Here is a 19,900-nt window from a genome sequence, read left to right as displayed (position 1 = left end):
TGAGCTCAGCTAGAATGTGTATATGAGTAGTGTGTATGTGTGTGTGTGTGTGTGTGTGTGTGTGTGTGTGTGTGTGTGTGCGTGTTCTCACCCATAGTAGAAGCCTCAAGGACAGTCCCTAGGAGGGGGTCTGAGGTGAAGACAGGTTTGTTGTCGTTTATGTCGGTAACTTTGATGATGATGTCAATGGGCTTCTCAGCAATACCCAACACCACATCCATAGCATGGACCGTAATCTATGTATACATAAATGCGTGCACACACACACACACACACACACACACCCACACACACACACACACACACACACACACACACACACACACACACACACACACACACACACACACACACACACACACACACACACACACACAGAGTTAGCTTAACTACAGATACATTTTCAGGTAAAAGCCCTTTTCATACCTAGAAGCATTTACATATGAAAACTATTTCTGAAACATACTGCTATCGCTCCATATTAGCCCATCCAATCAACTTTTATAGTAGCAGCTATATATAGCAGCTAGTTCTACGATACGATAAACGTAGCGCTACAATGCCTCTGGGAAACTCAGCCCAGTTATGTTTGAATATCACCATGCCACATCTGTTGGTATTGAGACAAATGTGTTCAGCTAACGTAGCTAGCGAACGTTCCCTCAGATGCAAACTTCAGTCATGTTATATTTTTTTCTCATGTATTTGGGAAGGTGGTCCTCAGAATTTTTTTAACAATCAACAGTGGGCCTTAAGTTACAAAAGGTTGAGAACCCCTGGGTTACATGATACAGTAGACATGCATCAGTTCCCAAGAGACGATCCCAACCCGATTGACGCAACATTTATTAGGCTAGGTTTCCGAAAGTCCCGCGATAGATGTTTTTCAAACTGGCAGAATTTTTGCTACCTACAAATGCGACAAGGGGTCCTTAGCTGAGACGGCTGTGCAACATGGGACATTTCTGGCTTGACACCGGCTCCCCCCAGGGCAGCGTCCTGTCCTCCCTACTTTTCTCCCTGTACACGAACAGCTGCGCCTCCAGCCACCACTGTGTCAGGCTCCTGAAGTTTGTGGACGACACCACCCTCATCGGACTCATCTCTGAGGGAGACGAGTCCGCCTGCAGGTGGGAGATCGACCAGCTGCTGTCCTGGTGCAGCCAAAACAACCTGGAGCTCAACGCTCTCAAGACAGTGGAAATGATTATAGACTTTAGAAACAAACCCCCCCTCACACTGAATTACACCCCAGGGTCCACTGTCTACTCCTCCCGCTTCCTGGGCACCACCATCTCCCGGGACCTCAAATGGGAACTAAACACCAGCTCTCTCGTGAAGAAGGCCCACAGAGGATTTACTTTCTGAGGCAGCTGAAAAAATTCGGACTATCAAAGGAAATGATGGTACTCTTCTACACCTGCATCTTTGAGTCCATCCTCACCTCCTCCATCTTGAGAGACACTGTTGATAGACACTTGCACTAGGGATGAAACGGTTACCGTAAATTCCTGACGATTAGTATTACCGTTTTAAAATAAATTATCATTAAAACTGTTTTCGATTACCGTGCTTTGAATAAACACGGTAAATAGGCTACCATAGACATGCAGCCCGACATCATTCCCAGTTTCGACTTCAGAGGAAATGATACGCTTACGCACCCACATCCAAAAATGCCAAATACCTCACTACCTTCCATATTACATAGCAAAGGACATGATGCCCTTTCAACCGTTGAGAGGCCTGGCTTTCCCTATGTTATTTGTGTTTTTTTTAAATAAAAGTTGTTGAAATGATTCCAGACTGTCTATCAGTACTTATTAAACATTTTCAGCATATCTTTAAAAAATACCGTGATAATACCGAACTGCGGTAATTTTGGTCACTATAATCGTGGTATGAAATGTGCATACCGTTACATCCCTAAATTGTACATACCTATTCATAGGTGTATAGGACGCACCACACCACATCACGCCACGCACACATACAGTATACACATACACACACTCACTTACACATTACTCTGCATACTCACTGCATACACTGACTGCACTACTTTTTTTGTTTTTTGTTCTTTTTCTTAACTTATCCTGTTTTGCACTAGCATTGTGCGCTCACCCTTTGCACTATCCTGTCTTTGCACTGTCCTGTCTCATCTCTGCACCTTGTCCATGTTTTCTCAATGTTATGCACCGTGACCGAGAGCAAATTCCTACTTTGTAAAACTGCATGGCAATAACCGGATTCTGATTCTAATTGTGTTCCGATGTAACATTAGTGGTAATGGTCTTTGAATTGCACAGTAAGTAAATAAGTAAAGTTTATTTAGTATGGCACAGTCTCAAAATGCTTCACAGAACTGAAACCCTAAAGAGAACATCATGTGGACATCAGCAGACATCATGCCTCCTTCTAGGAAGTTAGCCTGTACTAGGTCTCCTCCCCAGGTTTCCTACCTTGTACTTGTCCTGCTTCTCTCTGTCCAGGGGCTGCGTCACGTACAGCACGCCAGAGTTCCTATCAATTGTGAACAGTCCCTCAGGAGGCTGGTCTGCTCCCGGGCCTACGATGCTGTAGTGGACCGTCACTTCCTTATCCTTGTCTGTTCGAATCTACACACACACACACACACACACACACACACACACACACACACACAGACACACACAGACACACACAGACACACACACACACACACACACACACACACACACACACACACACACACACACACACACACTCAAATAATGAAGGGCCTGTCCAGTAGCTATAATACCTCAGGCTGCTCCCTCTTACCTGCACTATCATCTTGGGGAAGGGCCCTCTGTCCTTCTCAGGGATGTTGATTGAATTAATGACCCATGCCGCCTTCTGCACGAACTCCGGTGCACTGTCGTTGCTATCGCTGACGGTGATGATGACCTTCCCTCGGGTCGTCAGCCCTCTTCCCTCCATATCGGCCGCCTGGATCTCCAGCGTGTACTTGGGAAAGTTCTGGAAGACAGAAGAGGTGTGGTGTCAGAGAAGGTCACAGTGATACATGGAGAAGCTACAGGGAGGACAGTTCCAGGTTCTGGGCCCTCTTGAGCACCTGTGTTCTGATTCTGGGCTTAACCCATGTTTCTGTAACTGTGGTTGTTCTTGTGTCGTTAGCTCAGTGTCCAGACCAGCACCCACCTCTCTATCCAGGTTGGCAGCGTTGACTCTGATGCCTCCGCTCACAGGGTTGATGGTGAACATGTTGGGGCTGGGCAGCTGGGGCTCCTGGCTCACGATTTCATAGCGGACGTCTGAGTTGGCACTGCCCGGCTCGTCTGCATCCATGGCAACCACCTTAATAATCTCAAAACCTGTAGGGTGGTGGGGGGATTATATTTACATTTGTCTCCTAGCCTGGCAATCTACCTTCAGCTACTGTACACAGATGGTGTGTGTTCACCTATAGGAGACGCCTCTGGAACGGTCCCTAGGAATGGGTCCATTGTGAAGACCGGTCTGTTGTCGTTCATGTCAATGACGTTGATGATGATGTCCATGGGTTCCTCAGAGATGCCCTGACCCTCAGCCACAGCATGGGCTGTTACCTGCAAACGCACACACACACACACACACACACACACACACACACACACACACACACACACACACACACACACAAACACACACAGCTTAACTACAAATTCATTTTCAGGGCGGCTGTGGCTGTGGTAGGGCGGGTCATAGGGTCGGTGGTTCGAATCCCGCCTCCTCCTGTCCATATGTGGAAGTGTCCTTGGGCAAGACCCTGAACCCCAAATTGCTCCCAATGAGCAGGCTAGCACCTTACATGGCAGCTTCTGACATTGGTGTGTGAATATGTGTGTGAATGGGTGAATGAGAGGCTACTGTAAAGCGCTTTGGATTTGGATGCATTTGCAAGGTTAATTCAAGTTTAACATTTTTGCGTTCCAGTTTTAAAGTAGAAGGGCACAGAGATCGCAGTGCTCCGTCCCATGAGGTACATCGTCAGCATGTACAGTGACATTAGGGTACTGACGTCAAAAATGATACTGGTGGTGGTGCATCACCAGTGTAATTTATGAGCAGGTTTGAGACAGCTGGGGTCAGCTGAAGGGGTGCTCTCCAGCTCTCTGATGTATCTCAACTACCAAGCTAGCTACCTACATACCTGTATGACAGGACAAACAGCAGTAGTCTAGTAGCCTGGAAGCCAGACTCATCACAAAAAAAAGATGTGTTCACGATAAGTCTGGACTTTCAGCCGCCCAAAACAATTTGTGCTTTCCCAGAAAATAGGGCACCAATCAGGAGACTGCATTTTAACTGCTGTTTCACCCCCAGTCCCTCATTAGTTCATTAGTTCCCGTAGATGAGAAATACACCACAACAGGAGTCCGCTAGTAGAATAAAGCAACAAGTGGTAACATGAACGTTAGAAGAATAAACAGCCATAAGTGCAGTTATTGCAGAAATAGAGTCAATAAGAACAACAGAAGATCAAGAGTATGCACAAATACTCCCACTCACTCAAATCGTTCTGGGCGGCTCCTGACTATCGTGAAAATGCTATTTTTTCTGCAATGAGTCTGGCTTCCAAGATAGTAATCTATTGCTAGCTAGCTACAAGCTTGCTAAGCTAGCTAGTTCAAAGCAGACAGTTAATATTAGCCACCCTAAAATTATTTTAGTCCTAATACCCGCAAAATAGCTAGCTAGCTGAATCAATCCTTCGCACTCACATGCTTTGATAGTAGATGTAATGGGTTGGCCCATGCTACACCCCTCCACCGAGTTTCATGAAAATCGGTGGTAGTTTTTGCGTAACAGACAGACGGATCCACAGCACTGAAAACATAACCCCTGAGGGTAGAGGTAATTAGTGGTTGTCTTTTAAGTTCTTTTGAGAAGCACAGGACATGGCGGTGGGAAAAATCTATTCATTTAAAAACCGTGATTCTATTCTCTATGATTACCGATCGATTCACAAATTCCACTTTTTTTTTCTTTCATAATTCTTTTTTAGGATTTTGTCCTGTTTTTACAATTTTGTGCTTGGGATGTATTTAATGGGTTACTGCAGTCAAATTGTAGAAATTGAATATTTAAATTCAAAATTCTATCATAATCTAATCGAAATTGTCTTGGAATCGAATTGTGACCCTAACAGGACATGCCATATCTATGAAGTGAACCAGTAAGATGTCTCCTCTCCAGGTTTCCTACCCTGTACTTGTCCTGCTTCTCTCTGTCCAGGGGCTGCGTCACGTACAGCACGCCATAGTTCCAATGAATTGTGAACAGTCCCTCAGGAGGCTGGTCTGCTCCTGGGCCTACGATGCTGTAGTGGACCGTCACTTCCTTATCGTTGCTTGATCGAATCTGCACACACATGCACGCACACACACGCACACGCGCAGACACACACACACAGACACACACACACACACGTCAGTCACAGAATGGCCTACACGTATGAGAATGCAGGGGCCCCAACTTCCTGAGTCTGCTCCATCTTACCTGCGCCATATGCTTGGGGAAGGGTCCTCTACTGTTCTCAGGGAAATTGATGGGAGGGATGACCCAGGCCCTTTTCCTCCTCTTCAGGCCTGCAGAGGCCTTGGGGAAGAGCAGCACAGGCACTGCTGGACTCTCTGGAGACTGGGGAGACAGACAGGTATGACATCATCTAGCAGCTACATCAGCTGAGAGAAGACAGCTAGCCTACATCAGACAGACAGCCTGGGAGAACAACCAGCAACATCAGACAGAGAACCTGATGTTCTCTTTCTCTCAGAGGCACCAGGGTAGAAAACACATTATACATGAACACATACTATACATGACAACACCAACAATCAGAAATGTCTCACTTGACTGCAAAAACAAAACACTCCATTTACAATTCACCAGGAGAACTGTAATTTCTCACACATCCATCAGGGGGTGGTGTTTGGCCAGTAGTTATGCCGTACCAAGGAAATATCTAAAATTGTGTGTGTGTGTACATGTGTGCGCGTGTGTGCGTGCGTGAGTGAGTGTGTGTGTGAGTGGATGAGTGAGTGAGTGAAAGAGTGTGTGAGAGAGAATGAGGCTTGTCCCACCTGTGTGTGAGTGACAGAATCCACCTCATTGGGCTGGTGACCCTGGGCTGGTGACCCATGGAGGCTGTTATGTGTGGTGTTATTGTTATTGTTACAGGCCACCGTAGTGACGTCAGGTTGGGTTGGCTAGGTTACGGGCGGGAGAACGGGAGAGGAGATGGTAGAGGAGAGAACGAGACGTAATAAAGACACTACATTGAAATACAGAAGGACTCACGTGTATGTGTAAAAGAATAACACGACATGGTGTCAGAAGTCCTGTAAGTAGTGTTAAGAGTTAGATCGGCCGACAAGTGTCATTTTAGTTCATGCGGAGGAGGAAGAGAAAGAGGAAGAGAAGGATGGTTGATAACGCGGGAGCAGCGGCAGCCCAGAGAGCGGCGCCGGTTCCAGTTTCAAGTGCTACGTTCAGCATTCAGCCTCCGGAGTCCTTCGACTTTTCAAAGCCGCAAGAGTGGGCAAAATGGATACGCAGGTTTGAAAGATTTCGTCTGGCAAGTAACCTGAATGTTAGCACTGAAGAGAATCAAGTCAACACGCTAATATATTGTATGGGAGATGAGGCGGATGATATTTTACGTGGACTAAATCTGACTGATGCTCTAAGAGGTACTTACCAAGGGGTGCGTGATGGATTACAGGGTTTCTTCGTAGTCAAGAAAAATGTTATCTACGAGCGTGCCAAATTTAACATGCGCAAGCAAGGAGAATGCGAGACTGTAGACTCATTTGTGACAGCACTATATGCGCTGGCGGAGCATTGTACATATGGAGCGCTACATGACGAGCTGATTCGTGACAGGCTTGTCGTTGGACTGATGGATAAGCGGCTGTCCGAACGCATGCAGCTGGACCCGGACTTGACCTTGGAAAAGGCAATAAACATGGCGAGGCAGAGTGAAGAGGTGAAAAGACAGCAATCTTCTCTGCGAGGGGACACCAGGACAGAGGCAAGTGATGCTAAATCTGTAGACAGAGTGTTCAAGAGCAGTGGCAAGACGTATGCTAAAAACAAACCTCAACAGGCTAACAGCTACCCAGCCAAGCCACACAGTGCCAAATACTCAAAGGGGAAAAATGTTCAGTGCCATAAATGCGGCAGCTCTCTGCCCCATTCACAGCGCGATTGCCCTGCTAATGAGGTGAAATGTCATTCATGTGGGAAGATGGGGCATTACAGGCGTGTGTGTAAGTCATCCAAATCTGTACATGAGGTTGAAGAGGACTGTTCCTGCTCCTGTGAAGAGGATGAGGACTGTGTGTTCTTAGGCAGCATCACAGCTGATGGTGAGCCATGGATGGTCAACATAAACATCGATGACAGACGTGTGCCATTCAAAATAGACACTGGTGCTGATGTTACAGTTATGCCTCACACTGTTTTTCAAGAGATCTACAGAGACAAGGATCCACCTACCCTCCGGAAGTCAACTAAGCCACTGATGGGACCTGGGAGGAGTCCACTAGATGTTGTGGGCGTCGCCGAACTGTTGCTAAGGAGAGGAGAGAAAGAGGTGCTGGAGGATGTGTATGTCACTCGACACCTGCACACTGCGTTGCTGGGGAGACCTGCTATTAGTAAGATGGAGCTTGTGGCACGTCTTGACAGTATCACGATGGAGACGCTCAAGACAACCTACCCAAAGATATGCAGTGGTCTCGGCGAGATGAGACAGCCGTATGCAATCAGGCTGAAACCTGGGGCCCAACCATTCTCACTGAAGACACCCAGAAGGATTCCGTTGCCACTGATGGACAAAGTCAGGCAAGAGCTGTCCCGCATGGAAAGCCTTGGAGTGATCAGCCGAATCGAGGAGCCAACTGACTGGTGTGCCGGCATTGTGGTGGTTCCCAAGAAGACAGGTGCTGTTCGCATCTGTGTTGATCTCACAAACCTCAATGAGTCAGTGTGCCGGGAAAAGTACACCCTACCAACAGTGGAGGAAACACTGGGAATGCTGGCTGGAGCCAGAATATTCAGCAAGTTAGACGCGAACATGGGGTTTTGGCAAATACCTCTGACGGAAGATTCATCAAAGTACACCACCTTCATCACGCCCTTTGGCAGATATTACTTCAACCGTCTACCTTTCGGCATCGCCTCTGCCCCCGAACACTTCCAAAACAGAATGGTGACAGAGGTCACGGGAGGGCTGGAGGGTGTAGTCTGCCACATGGACGATGTGCTGGTGTGGGGCCGATCACAAGAGGAACATGATGCTCGTCTGCACGTCGTGCTGGGGAGGATTGAGAAGGCCGGAATCACCCTGAACATCGATAAGTGCGACCTGTCGAAAGAAGAGGTGACCTTTCTAGGCCATATAATCTCCACCAGTGGTATTAGCCCTGACCCGAGTAAGACAGAGGCTGTGAGGAGGATGGAGGAGCCGACGAATGTGAGTGAGCTGAGGAGCTTTCTCGGCATGGTAAACCAGCTGGGGAAGTTTATCCCACAGCTGGCGGAGAGAGATAAGCCGCTGCGGGACCTTCTGTCAAAGAAGAACTGCTGGTTGTGGGGCTTCGAGCAGGCCAGGGCCTTTCAAGATTTGAAGGATGCACTAATATCCCCACCAGTGTTGGCCATGTACGACTCCAACAGGGAGTGCAAAGTCTCAGCGGACGCGTCATCCTATGGCTTAGGGAGTGTGCTTCTCCAAAAATGGGATGGAGTGTGGAGACCTGTAGCCTATGTGTCGCGGTCTCTCACACAAACTGAGCAGAGATACGCGCAGGTTGAGAAGGAAGCCTTGGGCCTGACCTGGGCTTGCGAGAGGTTTCGCAACTTTCTCATCGGCAGACACTTCCAGCTAGAGACAGACCACAAGCCGCTCCTGAGTCTGCTGGGGTCTCAGCCGTTGGATGCTCTTCCTCCACGGATTCTGCGCTTCCGGATGCGCCTGATGCGCTATTCTTACTCCATTGCTCATGTGCCAGGGAAGTGCCTGTGGACTGCCGATACACTCTCACGTGCTCCTGTGAAGAGGAGAGAGACACCGGATGAGAAGGAGTTATTCGAGAGTACTAACATCTACGTGGACATGATAATGGAGAACCTGCCAGCGAGCACCGCCTACCTGGACGAGCTGAGAGAGCAGCTGAAGAGGGACAGTGTGTGCGCACGGGTGATGCAGCTGAGTGCAGAGGGATGGCCAGCACACAACAACAGTGAACCTGCTCTCAGGCTGTACTGGGCGGAACAGGCGCTATTCACAGTAGAGGATGGACTTTTGCTGAGGGGAAGCAGGCTCGTCATCCCTTCAACAATGAGAAATGAAGTGCTTGCCAGGCTGCATGAAGGCCACCAGGGGGTGGTAAAGTGCAGGGAGCGCGCAAGACAGTCTGTATGGTGGCCTGGGCTGAGCCAGCAGCTGAACGAATTAGTCCTCAACTGCCGAACATGTAGCAAAGAGAGACAGAACCAAAAGGAGCCGCTGATGCCATCTCAATACCCAGGGCGACCATGGCAGAAATTGGGAGCAGACCTGTTCATGCTGGAGAGCAAGACATACCTGCTGGTTGTGGATTACGCATCAAGATACGTGGAGATCGCTCTGCTGACCCCCACAAAATCAACAGATGTCATCCACCACCTCAAATCGATCTACGCACGGCACGGCATCCCAGAGGAACTGGTGACGGACAACGGGCCGCAGTTCTCTGGAATGGCCTTTGCGGCATTTGCGGCGTCCTACGGATTTCGTCATGTCACAAGCAGCCCGAAATATCCTCAAAGTAATGGGGAAGCAGAACGGGCTGTCAAGACAATAAAAGGTCTCCTGAAGAAGGCAGCTGACCCATACCGCGCTCTGCTGGCGTACAGAGCCACCCCGCTGCATAACGGGTACAGTCCGGCTCAACTTCTGATGGGAAGGAGACTCCGCACGACGGTGCCTACACTTCCTGCTCTACTGGCCCCTGCTCTTCCCGACAGTGCGGCGGTGGTCCTGAAGGAAGAGGTAAAGAGGAGGAGAGACGCACAAAGCTACAATCGGCGTCATCGTGCAAGATGTCTCGACAGACTCACTCCTGGAAAGGAAGTGTGGGTCACCGATCAAAATGCAACTGGAGTCGTGGTCAGCAGTCACCCTACTCCACGGTCGTACGTCGTGGATGGACCTCATGGGACGGTACGGAGAAACCGGCGCCATCTCATCCCCATGGAGCCCTCACCGGCGCAGAGTGGTGGTGGTGCTGCGGAGCAACCTCTGGGATGTGTCCCAAAGCAGGGTTCTACAGAAACAATGGACCAGAATGTCCCAGAACCACCAGCTACTCCCAGAACCAGGTCTGGGAGAGTTGTGGTGAAACCTGCTAGGTTGGACTTGTGAAAAAAAAAATAGAAAGAAAGAGATGTGTTTATGCTCTTGTTTTGTGTTATATAGATATATACTATAGGGTTGTTAGTATAATTGTTTATTTGATCAGGTTCAGATCAGACCTTTTAGTTATAGAGGCAGAATAATCCTCTAAGGTCTGATGAATCAATGGCAGTCTACCCATTGATTCTAGAAAGAGAGATGTGGTGTTATTGTTATTGTTACAGGCCACCGTAGTGACGTCAGGTTGGGTTGGCTAGGTTACGGGCGGGAGAACGGGAGAGGAGATGGTAGAGGAGAGAACGAGACGTAATAAAGACACTACATTGAAATACAGAAGGACTCACGTGTATGTGTAAAAGAATAACACGACATTATGCACCTGCACCCTCACAAGGACAGTCATCTTCCTCCCCAGGGAGTCCCAGGCGTGGACAGAGAAGTCCTTGTGTCCAGAGTGGAGCGTCACCGCCCTCTTCAGCTTCAGGGTGCCGTCTGGCTCCACCCTGAAGCGTGTGTCATCCGTGTCAAACAGGAACCTGGTCCGGCCCGAGCAGTCATCAAATCCCACTGGAACACAGACAGGCAGACAGACAGGCAGACAGACAGATAGATCGATAGATAGATGTACAGCATGTGTACAGTATAGTAGAGAATAGATTACAAATATGTACGTATATACATCCAGTACAAATAAATCGGAGATAAACAAGTCAAGTTTATTGGTCGCATGCTACATTTCAGTATAGTAAGTACAAAGAGCAGTGAAACGTTTTTCCGTTATCGGTTTTTTATTTTACCTTTATTCGGCCAGGGGAGCCCATTGAGACATTAAGAGAGGTCTCATTTACAATGTGCACGTGGAAAGGCTCAAGAAAATTAAAAACGATACATGGAGTAGGCTACCAGTGCAATAATATATCACTATCGGAATAGAAGAGAGTAGCAGCAATATATAGCTTATCAGGAAGTGAATTTTGCCTACATTCATTCCACTGATGTTTCAGAAAATCCTTCATTAAATAGTTTTAAACCTGGAATCAAGCTGGACCGTATGAGTGTACAATCTGCTGAAAGTGTTTGTCAATTAAGTGCATCGACTTTTCCCAATATGAAATCATGCAAGGTAGAGGTAGTCGTTGCTCCCCTCTGGTGGTCAGTCTGAAATATTGATACTCCTATACAGGACCCCGGTTCGATCCTAGTTCGATCTCGTTTCGATCCCAGCCAGGCGGTGGCGCGTGTCCTTGAGCAAGACACTGGACCCCAAAATTGCTCACGTGTGGCGCAGTAGGCTACTACTACAGTCGCCCCACAGCAAGAAGGTCCTGGGCCTTTCTGTGCTGAGTTTGCATGTTTTTCCTATGTTCGCAAGGGTTTCCTCACAAATTGGCCAAATCGAAAAACATGCAGAAGAATCAAGCCCCCAGGATTCGAAATCTAAAGTGAAGGCCTATTGAACCGCGCCATCTTGGCTAGATTTGTAGTCATTTTGCTATTTCCGGTGACTTTTGTACTTGCGCAGTTGTGCTTTTCTGTCCTACGCACGTTCCCGGCTCTCCCCGCTTTGATTTAGCAATGAAAACCGGCTTGCATATTAACCCGTTTTTGTAAAATATATCCATTGGAAAAATTATTTTTTCATCCAGGCATCTTAGTTTTAACAGGTTAATTATAACTGAACATGTTTTGTTTGCTAGTAGATGGTATTCATTCCGTTCGCGATAACGTTATTGCAGCCAGGCTAAATTCCTCCAGGGAGCCAGTGACAGGCGAGTTGAAAAGCTTCACTCCCCGCCAGCAGGAGCTTTGGCCGCGGCTACCGCATCTCGGATAACCCGCTGAGTTCGTGGCTGCTATTTCACATTCACCCTAGATCAATCCCAATACCGATCCATGGTAATAATGAATCAATCGTTCAGATCAGATCGGAAGTGCTGCATGCATGTTACAACATCATTGTTACCTTTATTAACATAACCATAGCCTACATTTATCTCTCTAACGTTAGGCTATCCATCTTACACCAGTCGGCCATTCGATAGCTAGAAGCGGTCAACGCCAACGTTGACCGTGGACGTGGACGCGCGTCGGACAGAAAAGCTCAACTGCAAGTACAAAAGTCACCGGAAATGGTCAAATGACTACAAATTTGCCAAGATGGCGCGGTTCAATATGGCTTCATTGTTGATAGCGGCCAGTGAATGGAGTGGCTGTATGTATCCAGTTCTATTAATACATCCATGAGAAGAATAGATTGCTGACGCTGTCCATCCGGGAGGACAGGAGCACTTGGTTGGTCCCTGTGGCGCCTCCCATGCACGCTGCCTACTGTCTACTCCCAGCTGCCTTTGGGGAAAGACGACGGGATGCGTTACAGTTGGGAGTAGTTAGAAATGATCCATCCCGCGGTTCACCATCGCAGTATCGTGGGATTTCAGACGGGTGTTATTTCATTTTAGTGATGCACCACCGCCAGGTGGCGTCTTTGAGCAGATTTAGCAGCCTCCCCCTATAGGTAGGAACTGGACCCAGGAGTGGAGCTACTCGGACGGCGTTTAGTGGGCGCGCTCCGCATATCGCAATACCCGCAATACCCCTGCGCGGGCACGCACGCCTGGAGGCGCGCGGGCGGGCGCGCAGGGGAATTGCTCAATGCTCATGTAAAAACCGTGATTCTATTCTCTATGATTACCGATCGATTCACAAATTCCACTTTTTTTTTCTTTCATATTTTTTTTTTTAGGATTTTGTCCTGTTTTTACAATTTTGTGCTTGGTATGTATTTAATGGGTTACTGCAGTCAAATTGTAGAATTTTTTTAAGCCAGCAGAAAAGTCTGCTGGCTTACATACTGCTAAATATGACCTGATGTAGTAGGACATCCTGGTATTTTTGCCATACTGCATGTGGCATACTATGTATTGGGACACACTACATCCTTTTTTGGCATACTATATAGTATGGAAGTATGCAGTTCGGAACACAGCCCATGTGTTTTGTCCATGTCAGGTCCTTGGTGATCTGGACACCAAGATATTTGAGGTTGTCCACTCTCTCCACAGGGGTCCCACTCCCATCAATGTTTACAGGGCCGTAGATCCTCTCCTGCTTCATAGTCCACTGCCATTCAGATATTATTTGTCACATGTATATAGTACTGTACAGTATACAATATACAGTGAAATGTTACTTCACTGTCATCTCCTTCGTCTTACTGACATTCAGATGGAGGTTGTTGTCCTGACACCACTAAGTCAGGCACCGCACCTCCACCAGGTAGGTCCTCTCGTTGTTGGAGATCAGGCCTACCACAGCTGTGTCATCAGCGAACTTAACGACGCAGTAGGACTCGTAGGTGGCTGCACAGTCGCGTGTACAGGGAGGATAGCAGTGGGGATAGGACGCGAGGCTCCCGTGGTGAGGCTGAGGGAGGATAGCAGTGGGGATAGGACGCGAGGCTCCCGTGGTGAGGCTGAGGGAGGATGATGTAGCTGCCTGCCTTTACCACCTGTGGTCTGCCTGTCAGGAAGTCAAGGATCCGCCTGCACAGGGGGATGTTAGTTTCCAGGTACCTGAGTTAGGTGATGAGTCTGGGGGGGGTTAGGGTGTTGAAAGCTGCACTTAACAGTTCTCACATAATCTCCCTTACCCTTGTCCAGGTGGGATAGAGCATTGTGGAGGATATGGTCAATGGCGTCCTCTGTGGACGAGGCACCACTTCACACCAAGGAAATACTTGGTGTCATAATAGATCTGCTTGAAATAAGCTGCTAAATGTGCACTTTTTGAAGTGCATATGTGTTTGTGGTTGTGAGGTTATAGAGGTGTTTCCCCTACTGATGCACACACGTTGTAAGGAAATATGGAAGGATGATACATCATGCCCTTACCTTTGCCAAGCACTCTTCCCCTGGGGAGCTGCATTCTCTCCACTTTGAAAATCAACAGGTCTGAGTTGAAAACAGGCAGACATGTTGGCTCCTCCAATGACCCTGGAGCAAAGGTCTAACAGACACAAGGTTAAGACAGTGATATTCAGTGACATTTCAGAGGACTTTGACTTTGAGGGTATGTGTGATTCATAACCAATCACACTCCTAAACAGACAGATTTACTAAACCCCCCCAGAAAGTATGACCAGTCACCCAAATCAATCGCTTGTAAAAACAAAGACAAACAAGTATGTTAAACTTCCCCGCCCATTATGCATGTTAGCTTGTGGTAACAAGCCCCCTGTCTGTCACTGATTCTGCCCCCCCCCCCCACACACACACACTCAATGTCTCCATCTAGTGGGCAAACAAGTCCATGTAGCATTATCTATGGTCCAATATAATGAATGTTGAAATACAGACATCTGTGCATGTATGGCTGCTAAACACCTCAAGCTCTGCTCTCTGATAATGTCTAAACGTGTCTAAGACTTGTCTAAGACTACACTGAGACACCAAGCATAGTTTTTGATGTAAAAATCAAAGTATACTTGGATGGAAAAAAACAAAAACAAACTTGTGTAATTGTGAGTTACACAATGAAATCGAGGGGGATATTAATTTGACCCCTGTGCCTTTATGCGTGCGTTTGTGTATTTGTCTGTCACGTGTATCAGGGCTCACTACCTGGAGGAGTTTGCCACAATTCATTTTTCCCATTGCCAAGTACATTTTTCTTTGTACATAAAAAACTATGCTTGGTGTCTCAGTAAAATATATAGTCTATTCTACTCAGGAGCCCATCTTCTTTCTAAATCCACAGAGTTCAGAGACTTGAGGGGCTTACTGTAGCTCTTTGGGAGCTTGTTCTAAATGTTAGGATTCACATAGTATCAAGGTTAGGTACATTGTGGGTATATCATTATAGCCATTATATTTCACGACATAGATCAGATGACTCTTATTTAAGTAGTTTGATTACGTTGGATAGATCAGAGATAGAGTATGGTTAGGTCAGTTGGATAGATCAGAGATAGAGTATGGTTAGGTCAGTTGGATAGATAAGAGATAGAGTATGGTTAGGTCAGTTGGTTAGATCAGAGATAGTGTATGGTTAGGTCAGTTGGATAGATCAGAGATAGAGTATGGTTAGGTCAGTTGGATAGATCAGAGATAGAGTATGGTTAGGTCAGTTGGATAGATCAGAGATAGAGTATGGTTAGGTTAGTTGGTTAGATCAGAGATAGTGTATGGTTAGGTCAGTTCGATAGATCAGAGATAGAGTATGGTTAGGTCAGTTGGATAGATCAGAGATAGAGTATGGTTAGGTTAGTTGGATAGATCAGAGATAGTGTATGGTTAGGTCAGTTGGTTTTACAACTGTGGGGAGTTTGTGGGGTTTTGTTACAAATGGCAATATTGCACTCCCTCATGATTGGAGCATGGGCATGTGTTCAGAGCTTGATCAAACTGGCCACCGTAGAGAATGAATGGGGAAATGTATTTCCCAACTGAATGGCAGTCAATGGACGGTTATTCTCTGTGCTTATAATGACACTAACCAATTCCAAACTGCTCAAATACTAGCTAGATTCTTTAGGTCGAGAGGAACCAATGATGTCCACTTCTTGACATTTGGTTTATTTATTTTTTTACCAGATTGATGAGAAGACAACCAATGGGCAGTTTCAGTCTAAATACAGAGGTGGCAAGGGGGATACCCAACTGAATGGGAGTCAGTGGGGTGGTTATTCTCTGTCTTTAATGACACAAAATCAACTTGAAACTGTGTGTTTGAGCTTGCTGGATTCTGTGGGCTGAGACGAAGCCAATGATGCCCCTCCTCCTTGATGTTTGCTCAATGTCCCTGACCGAATAGAGTTGGATAGGTCCCCACCTGAATTGGAATAGCTATAGTCAGTATATTTCACAACATAGATCAGATTACTTTCATTTAGGTAGTTCGATCATGTTGGATAGATCAGAGAGAGAGTATGGCTTGGTTGTATGTGTGCAACCGTGACAAAGTTAGCCTTGCCGTTAGGTATGGAGTCTGTGGGATTTGGTTGTAGAATGGAGATTTGTGCTCTCTTCTTCTGCAATCATTGATTGGCTTTGCACTTAGAAGCTTGTGCTTCAGACGCTTGCGCCATAGTACGGGTTCTGATGCCCAAGCAGCTCCGCGTTGCTCCTAAATGCTCTGTAGATCCATGATCATTAGCTGAGAATTCGTTTTTAATGGTTCACTCAACACTGAACAAGCGTCTCTTAGAACGAGAAACAGGTTGAATGAAACCCAGTGGTCAGAACCTGCATATGTAGCCTACACTGAACCCTTTGATTTAGCTGCAAACGATCTGATATAGGAATAACATGCAGCTGCTTCACGTTGCCAGGACACAAGCAAAAACTGACTGGTGCACATTGTATCTTTGCCGGACAGTTGAGGACAGTCATTTGTGCCGTTATCTGGATTTTTTAGGATTTAATGAAAGTGCTCAAGGGCCCTTCTATACTTTTCATAGAGTTTAGAGCTCTGCTATGCATTTATTCATAGTAGTGAATAAAATATCACATTATGTACAAAGTGGTTTGAAAAGTAAATTAAAATGTAAAAACATAGGTAATATGAATCCTTGTCATAAACACAACCCTCAAACACCATTTGACCAAATAAATCAAAACTAGAAAACATTTAACAATGTTGAATGGGGTGTGGTTGACATGTTCATGGTGCACATGTTTGACTTAGTAGTGCCTAGTCTCATTGTTGAAAACAGTCATGCAAGTCTTACCTGCAGAAAAGTGATTAATATTCCCAACTTCACGAACCTAAAGGTCCCCATTCCTTACTGTTAATCAATCAAGGAAAAGGTTTAAGGCTTTTAGGCAACTATTCCAATGTTGCTTGTTTCTGCTTTATAAGCAGCTTCATACGTAGCTTTATAAGCTTCAGCGGGTATATATTAACTAATGCCAGGTGCCACCCATCTGCTGACTCCAAACATGGGAAATGATAACAAGCTTACCATAAAAGGTAAGGCATTCATAGCCTTGATTCAGCACAGTTATATAGGACATGCGCGGATCTATCAGGAGATAAATGTGGGTTAGGCCTACACAGAGACAAGTCCCTTCCTGTGTCAGTGCTGTATAAAAATGTACTTTGTTCTGGGAAATGAACTGGAGTGTATGCTAATTATGTTCCTTGGAAAGATGAGGAGGCTCCTGTCTCAGCCTCAGTCCTCCACACCCTGCTCTGCTGCTGTGTGACCAGACCACTGAAGTTCCTACTGACCTGTCTAGTCTACAGACCGTCCTAGTCTACTGAGATATCTACTGACCTGTCTGGTCTACAGACCGTCCTAGTCTACTGAGATATCTACTGACCTGTCTGGTCTACAGACCGTCCTAGTCTACTGAGATATCTACTGACCTGTCTGGTCTACAGACTGTCCTGGTCTACTGAGATATCTACTGACCTGTCTGGTCTACAGACCGTCCTGGTCTACTGAGCTATCTACTGACCTGTCTGGTCTACAGACCGTCCTGGTCTACTGAGATATCTACTGACCTGTCTGGTCTACAGACCGTCCTAGTCTACTGAGCTGTACTCACCTGCCATGGCCGTAACTACCATTGAGGACACTGAGGTCATGACCTCGGTATTTTTTCCGACATAAAATAAAAATGAACCATTTCATTTGTGCGGTGAAATTACGTGGGAGGACCGAGGGAAGGTGATGAACTGACTCCTCTCTTCTCCATATAGACAAATATTTGATTGACGCACTCACGCACGCGCTGTGTTTTGTGGGGCGACCAAAGTTGAGGAGCACCTGCTACAGGCTGAAGTAAGCATGGAGGAGGTAACAGTCAGCGGACGAGCCTGGTAACTTATAAAAACTACTAAATCATTTCATTGTGGGCTGCTTGCTTGCTTCTTGTAATTATTTATGTCATTCATCCCCGAGAATATTATTAACAAGAGGCAGCGGTTGTACTTGCATTAAGTAAAGTTACAATAAATGAACGAATGAAGGTTGCTAGCTAAAGCTAATGTAGTTAATTCAAACATTGGCCGTGTTTCCCGCTTGAGTTAGCTAGCTATTTAACGTTGTATATTGCTAGCTAATTTAATCATAAAAAGAAAGAGGTGATGATGGTGGTACACTACATCACAAACTTACCAGCACAGCTCTATATGACATGCTCTGATCTGTCAAGAACTTGGGTTAGGCCTAGACAGAGACAAGTCCCTTCCTGTATCAGTGCTGTTTAAAAAAAAGTTCTTGGACTGTAGGCTAATTATGTTCCTTGGATGGAGCATGTCTCCGTCTTAGTCTTCCACACCTCACTCTGCTACTGCGTGACCTTCCTACTGACCTGTCTGGTCTACAGACCTTCCTACTGACCTTCTGTAAGTGAGTTGAATTGGTTAAACTCACTAAGCCTATGATGTGGGAAACCTTAATTAAAACATTACTGATCAATGAATATGGAGAAGAGAAATCTTTCTGTAGTTTATTTAACAAAGAATAAGCATATCAAAACACAGTACAGTAACCAAGCTTTAGGCATGGTCCAATATAGTTTTGACACGTTGCTTATTACAAAACAGTTACGTAACAAGAATAGACGATTACAATACCGTGACAGCAGAGTAGAGTAGCATGACGTTGAAGTTAGAGCAGCGTGGACAACAGGTGTGAGCTAGCATGCTAGCTTGCTAAGCTAAAACTAAAGCTAAAGCCAGCGTAAGATAGTTTAAACCAACATGAGCTACGAGGTTAAGCGCACCCCTCCATTCCAGTGGTTCTTCTTTTATACTGTTTAGTGGGGGTGCTTAGTAGAGGCTGGTCACCTGACAATCTTTTTATTTATGGTGAGAAGCGATGATGGCACAAAACCAGTTCAAGATTAGACCTGCTAGGGAACTGAACTATATCTAATGTCCGATTAAGCAACTTTACAGCTGTTGTTGACGGCTCTTTGCTGACTAAGTCAATCGAGAAATTCTTCTCTGGACTTCTATGACCCTTAGACTGACCTTCTATGATCTTCTATGACCTATTAGGTCACAACGTTGGGCAGCTCATCTAAATATACACTGGTATTAGAGACACCTAAGCAAGAATCAACTTTATATGGACAGCAATGAGACTGGTGAAGTTCTGCCCCAAAAATCCATAAACTACTACACCTATAAGTAGCCTATAAATACCGTCCACCCGCACAGTCAAATCAGTAGCTTTTTGGTGATATAGCTAGCTAAAGCAGTCTTCAGGACAAGTGGTCATGTGTTGGCAAGTCAGAGGACCAGAGAACGAACACAGCATGGGCTACTAAGTAATCTCTTTCTCTAAGGCCTAACTATCACTGATATTTGTTTATTTTCAAAGCCATTATTGGTAAACTTCCACCTTACATCTCGTCTCTGTTGGACAGGAGCCTTGGCACCTACCAGACCCGATCTAATGATCAGCTTGTTCTCAGGGTTCCTCAAGTGCATTCTGAACTTGGAAGTGCTGCTTGCGCCTAG

The 19,900-nt window shown here is 46.3% G+C and overlaps 1 protein-coding gene across 1 annotated transcript; it reads right to left on the bottom strand.

The window, feature by feature from the left end:
• Window positions 1–932: 932 nt before the first annotated feature.
• On the bottom strand, window positions 933–13,540 carry LOC311308349 (EP-cadherin-like; the record flags this gene model as incomplete). Its single annotated transcript, XM_084437310.1, has 13 exons — window positions 933–1,124; window positions 2,463–2,618; window positions 2,803–3,000; window positions 3,184–3,356; window positions 3,446–3,590; window positions 5,230–5,385; window positions 5,524–5,664; window positions 6,108–6,233; window positions 7,525–7,600; window positions 8,196–8,293; window positions 9,075–9,080; window positions 10,806–10,993; window positions 13,411–13,540. 13 exons carry the CDS (start codon window positions 13,538–13,540, stop codon window positions 933–935), a joined length of 1,785 nt encoding a protein of 594 aa, XP_084293436.1.
• Between the last annotated feature and the right edge of the window lie 6,360 nt (window positions 13,541–19,900).

Source organism: Borostomias antarcticus, assembly GCF_949987555.1.
Source record: "Borostomias antarcticus genome assembly, chromosome: 4".
Taxonomy (NCBI): domain Eukaryota; kingdom Metazoa; phylum Chordata; class Actinopteri; order Stomiiformes; family Stomiidae; genus Borostomias; species Borostomias antarcticus.
The sequence above is the reverse complement of the archived record's forward strand: the minus strand, read 5'-3'. Positions and strand labels throughout refer to the sequence as shown.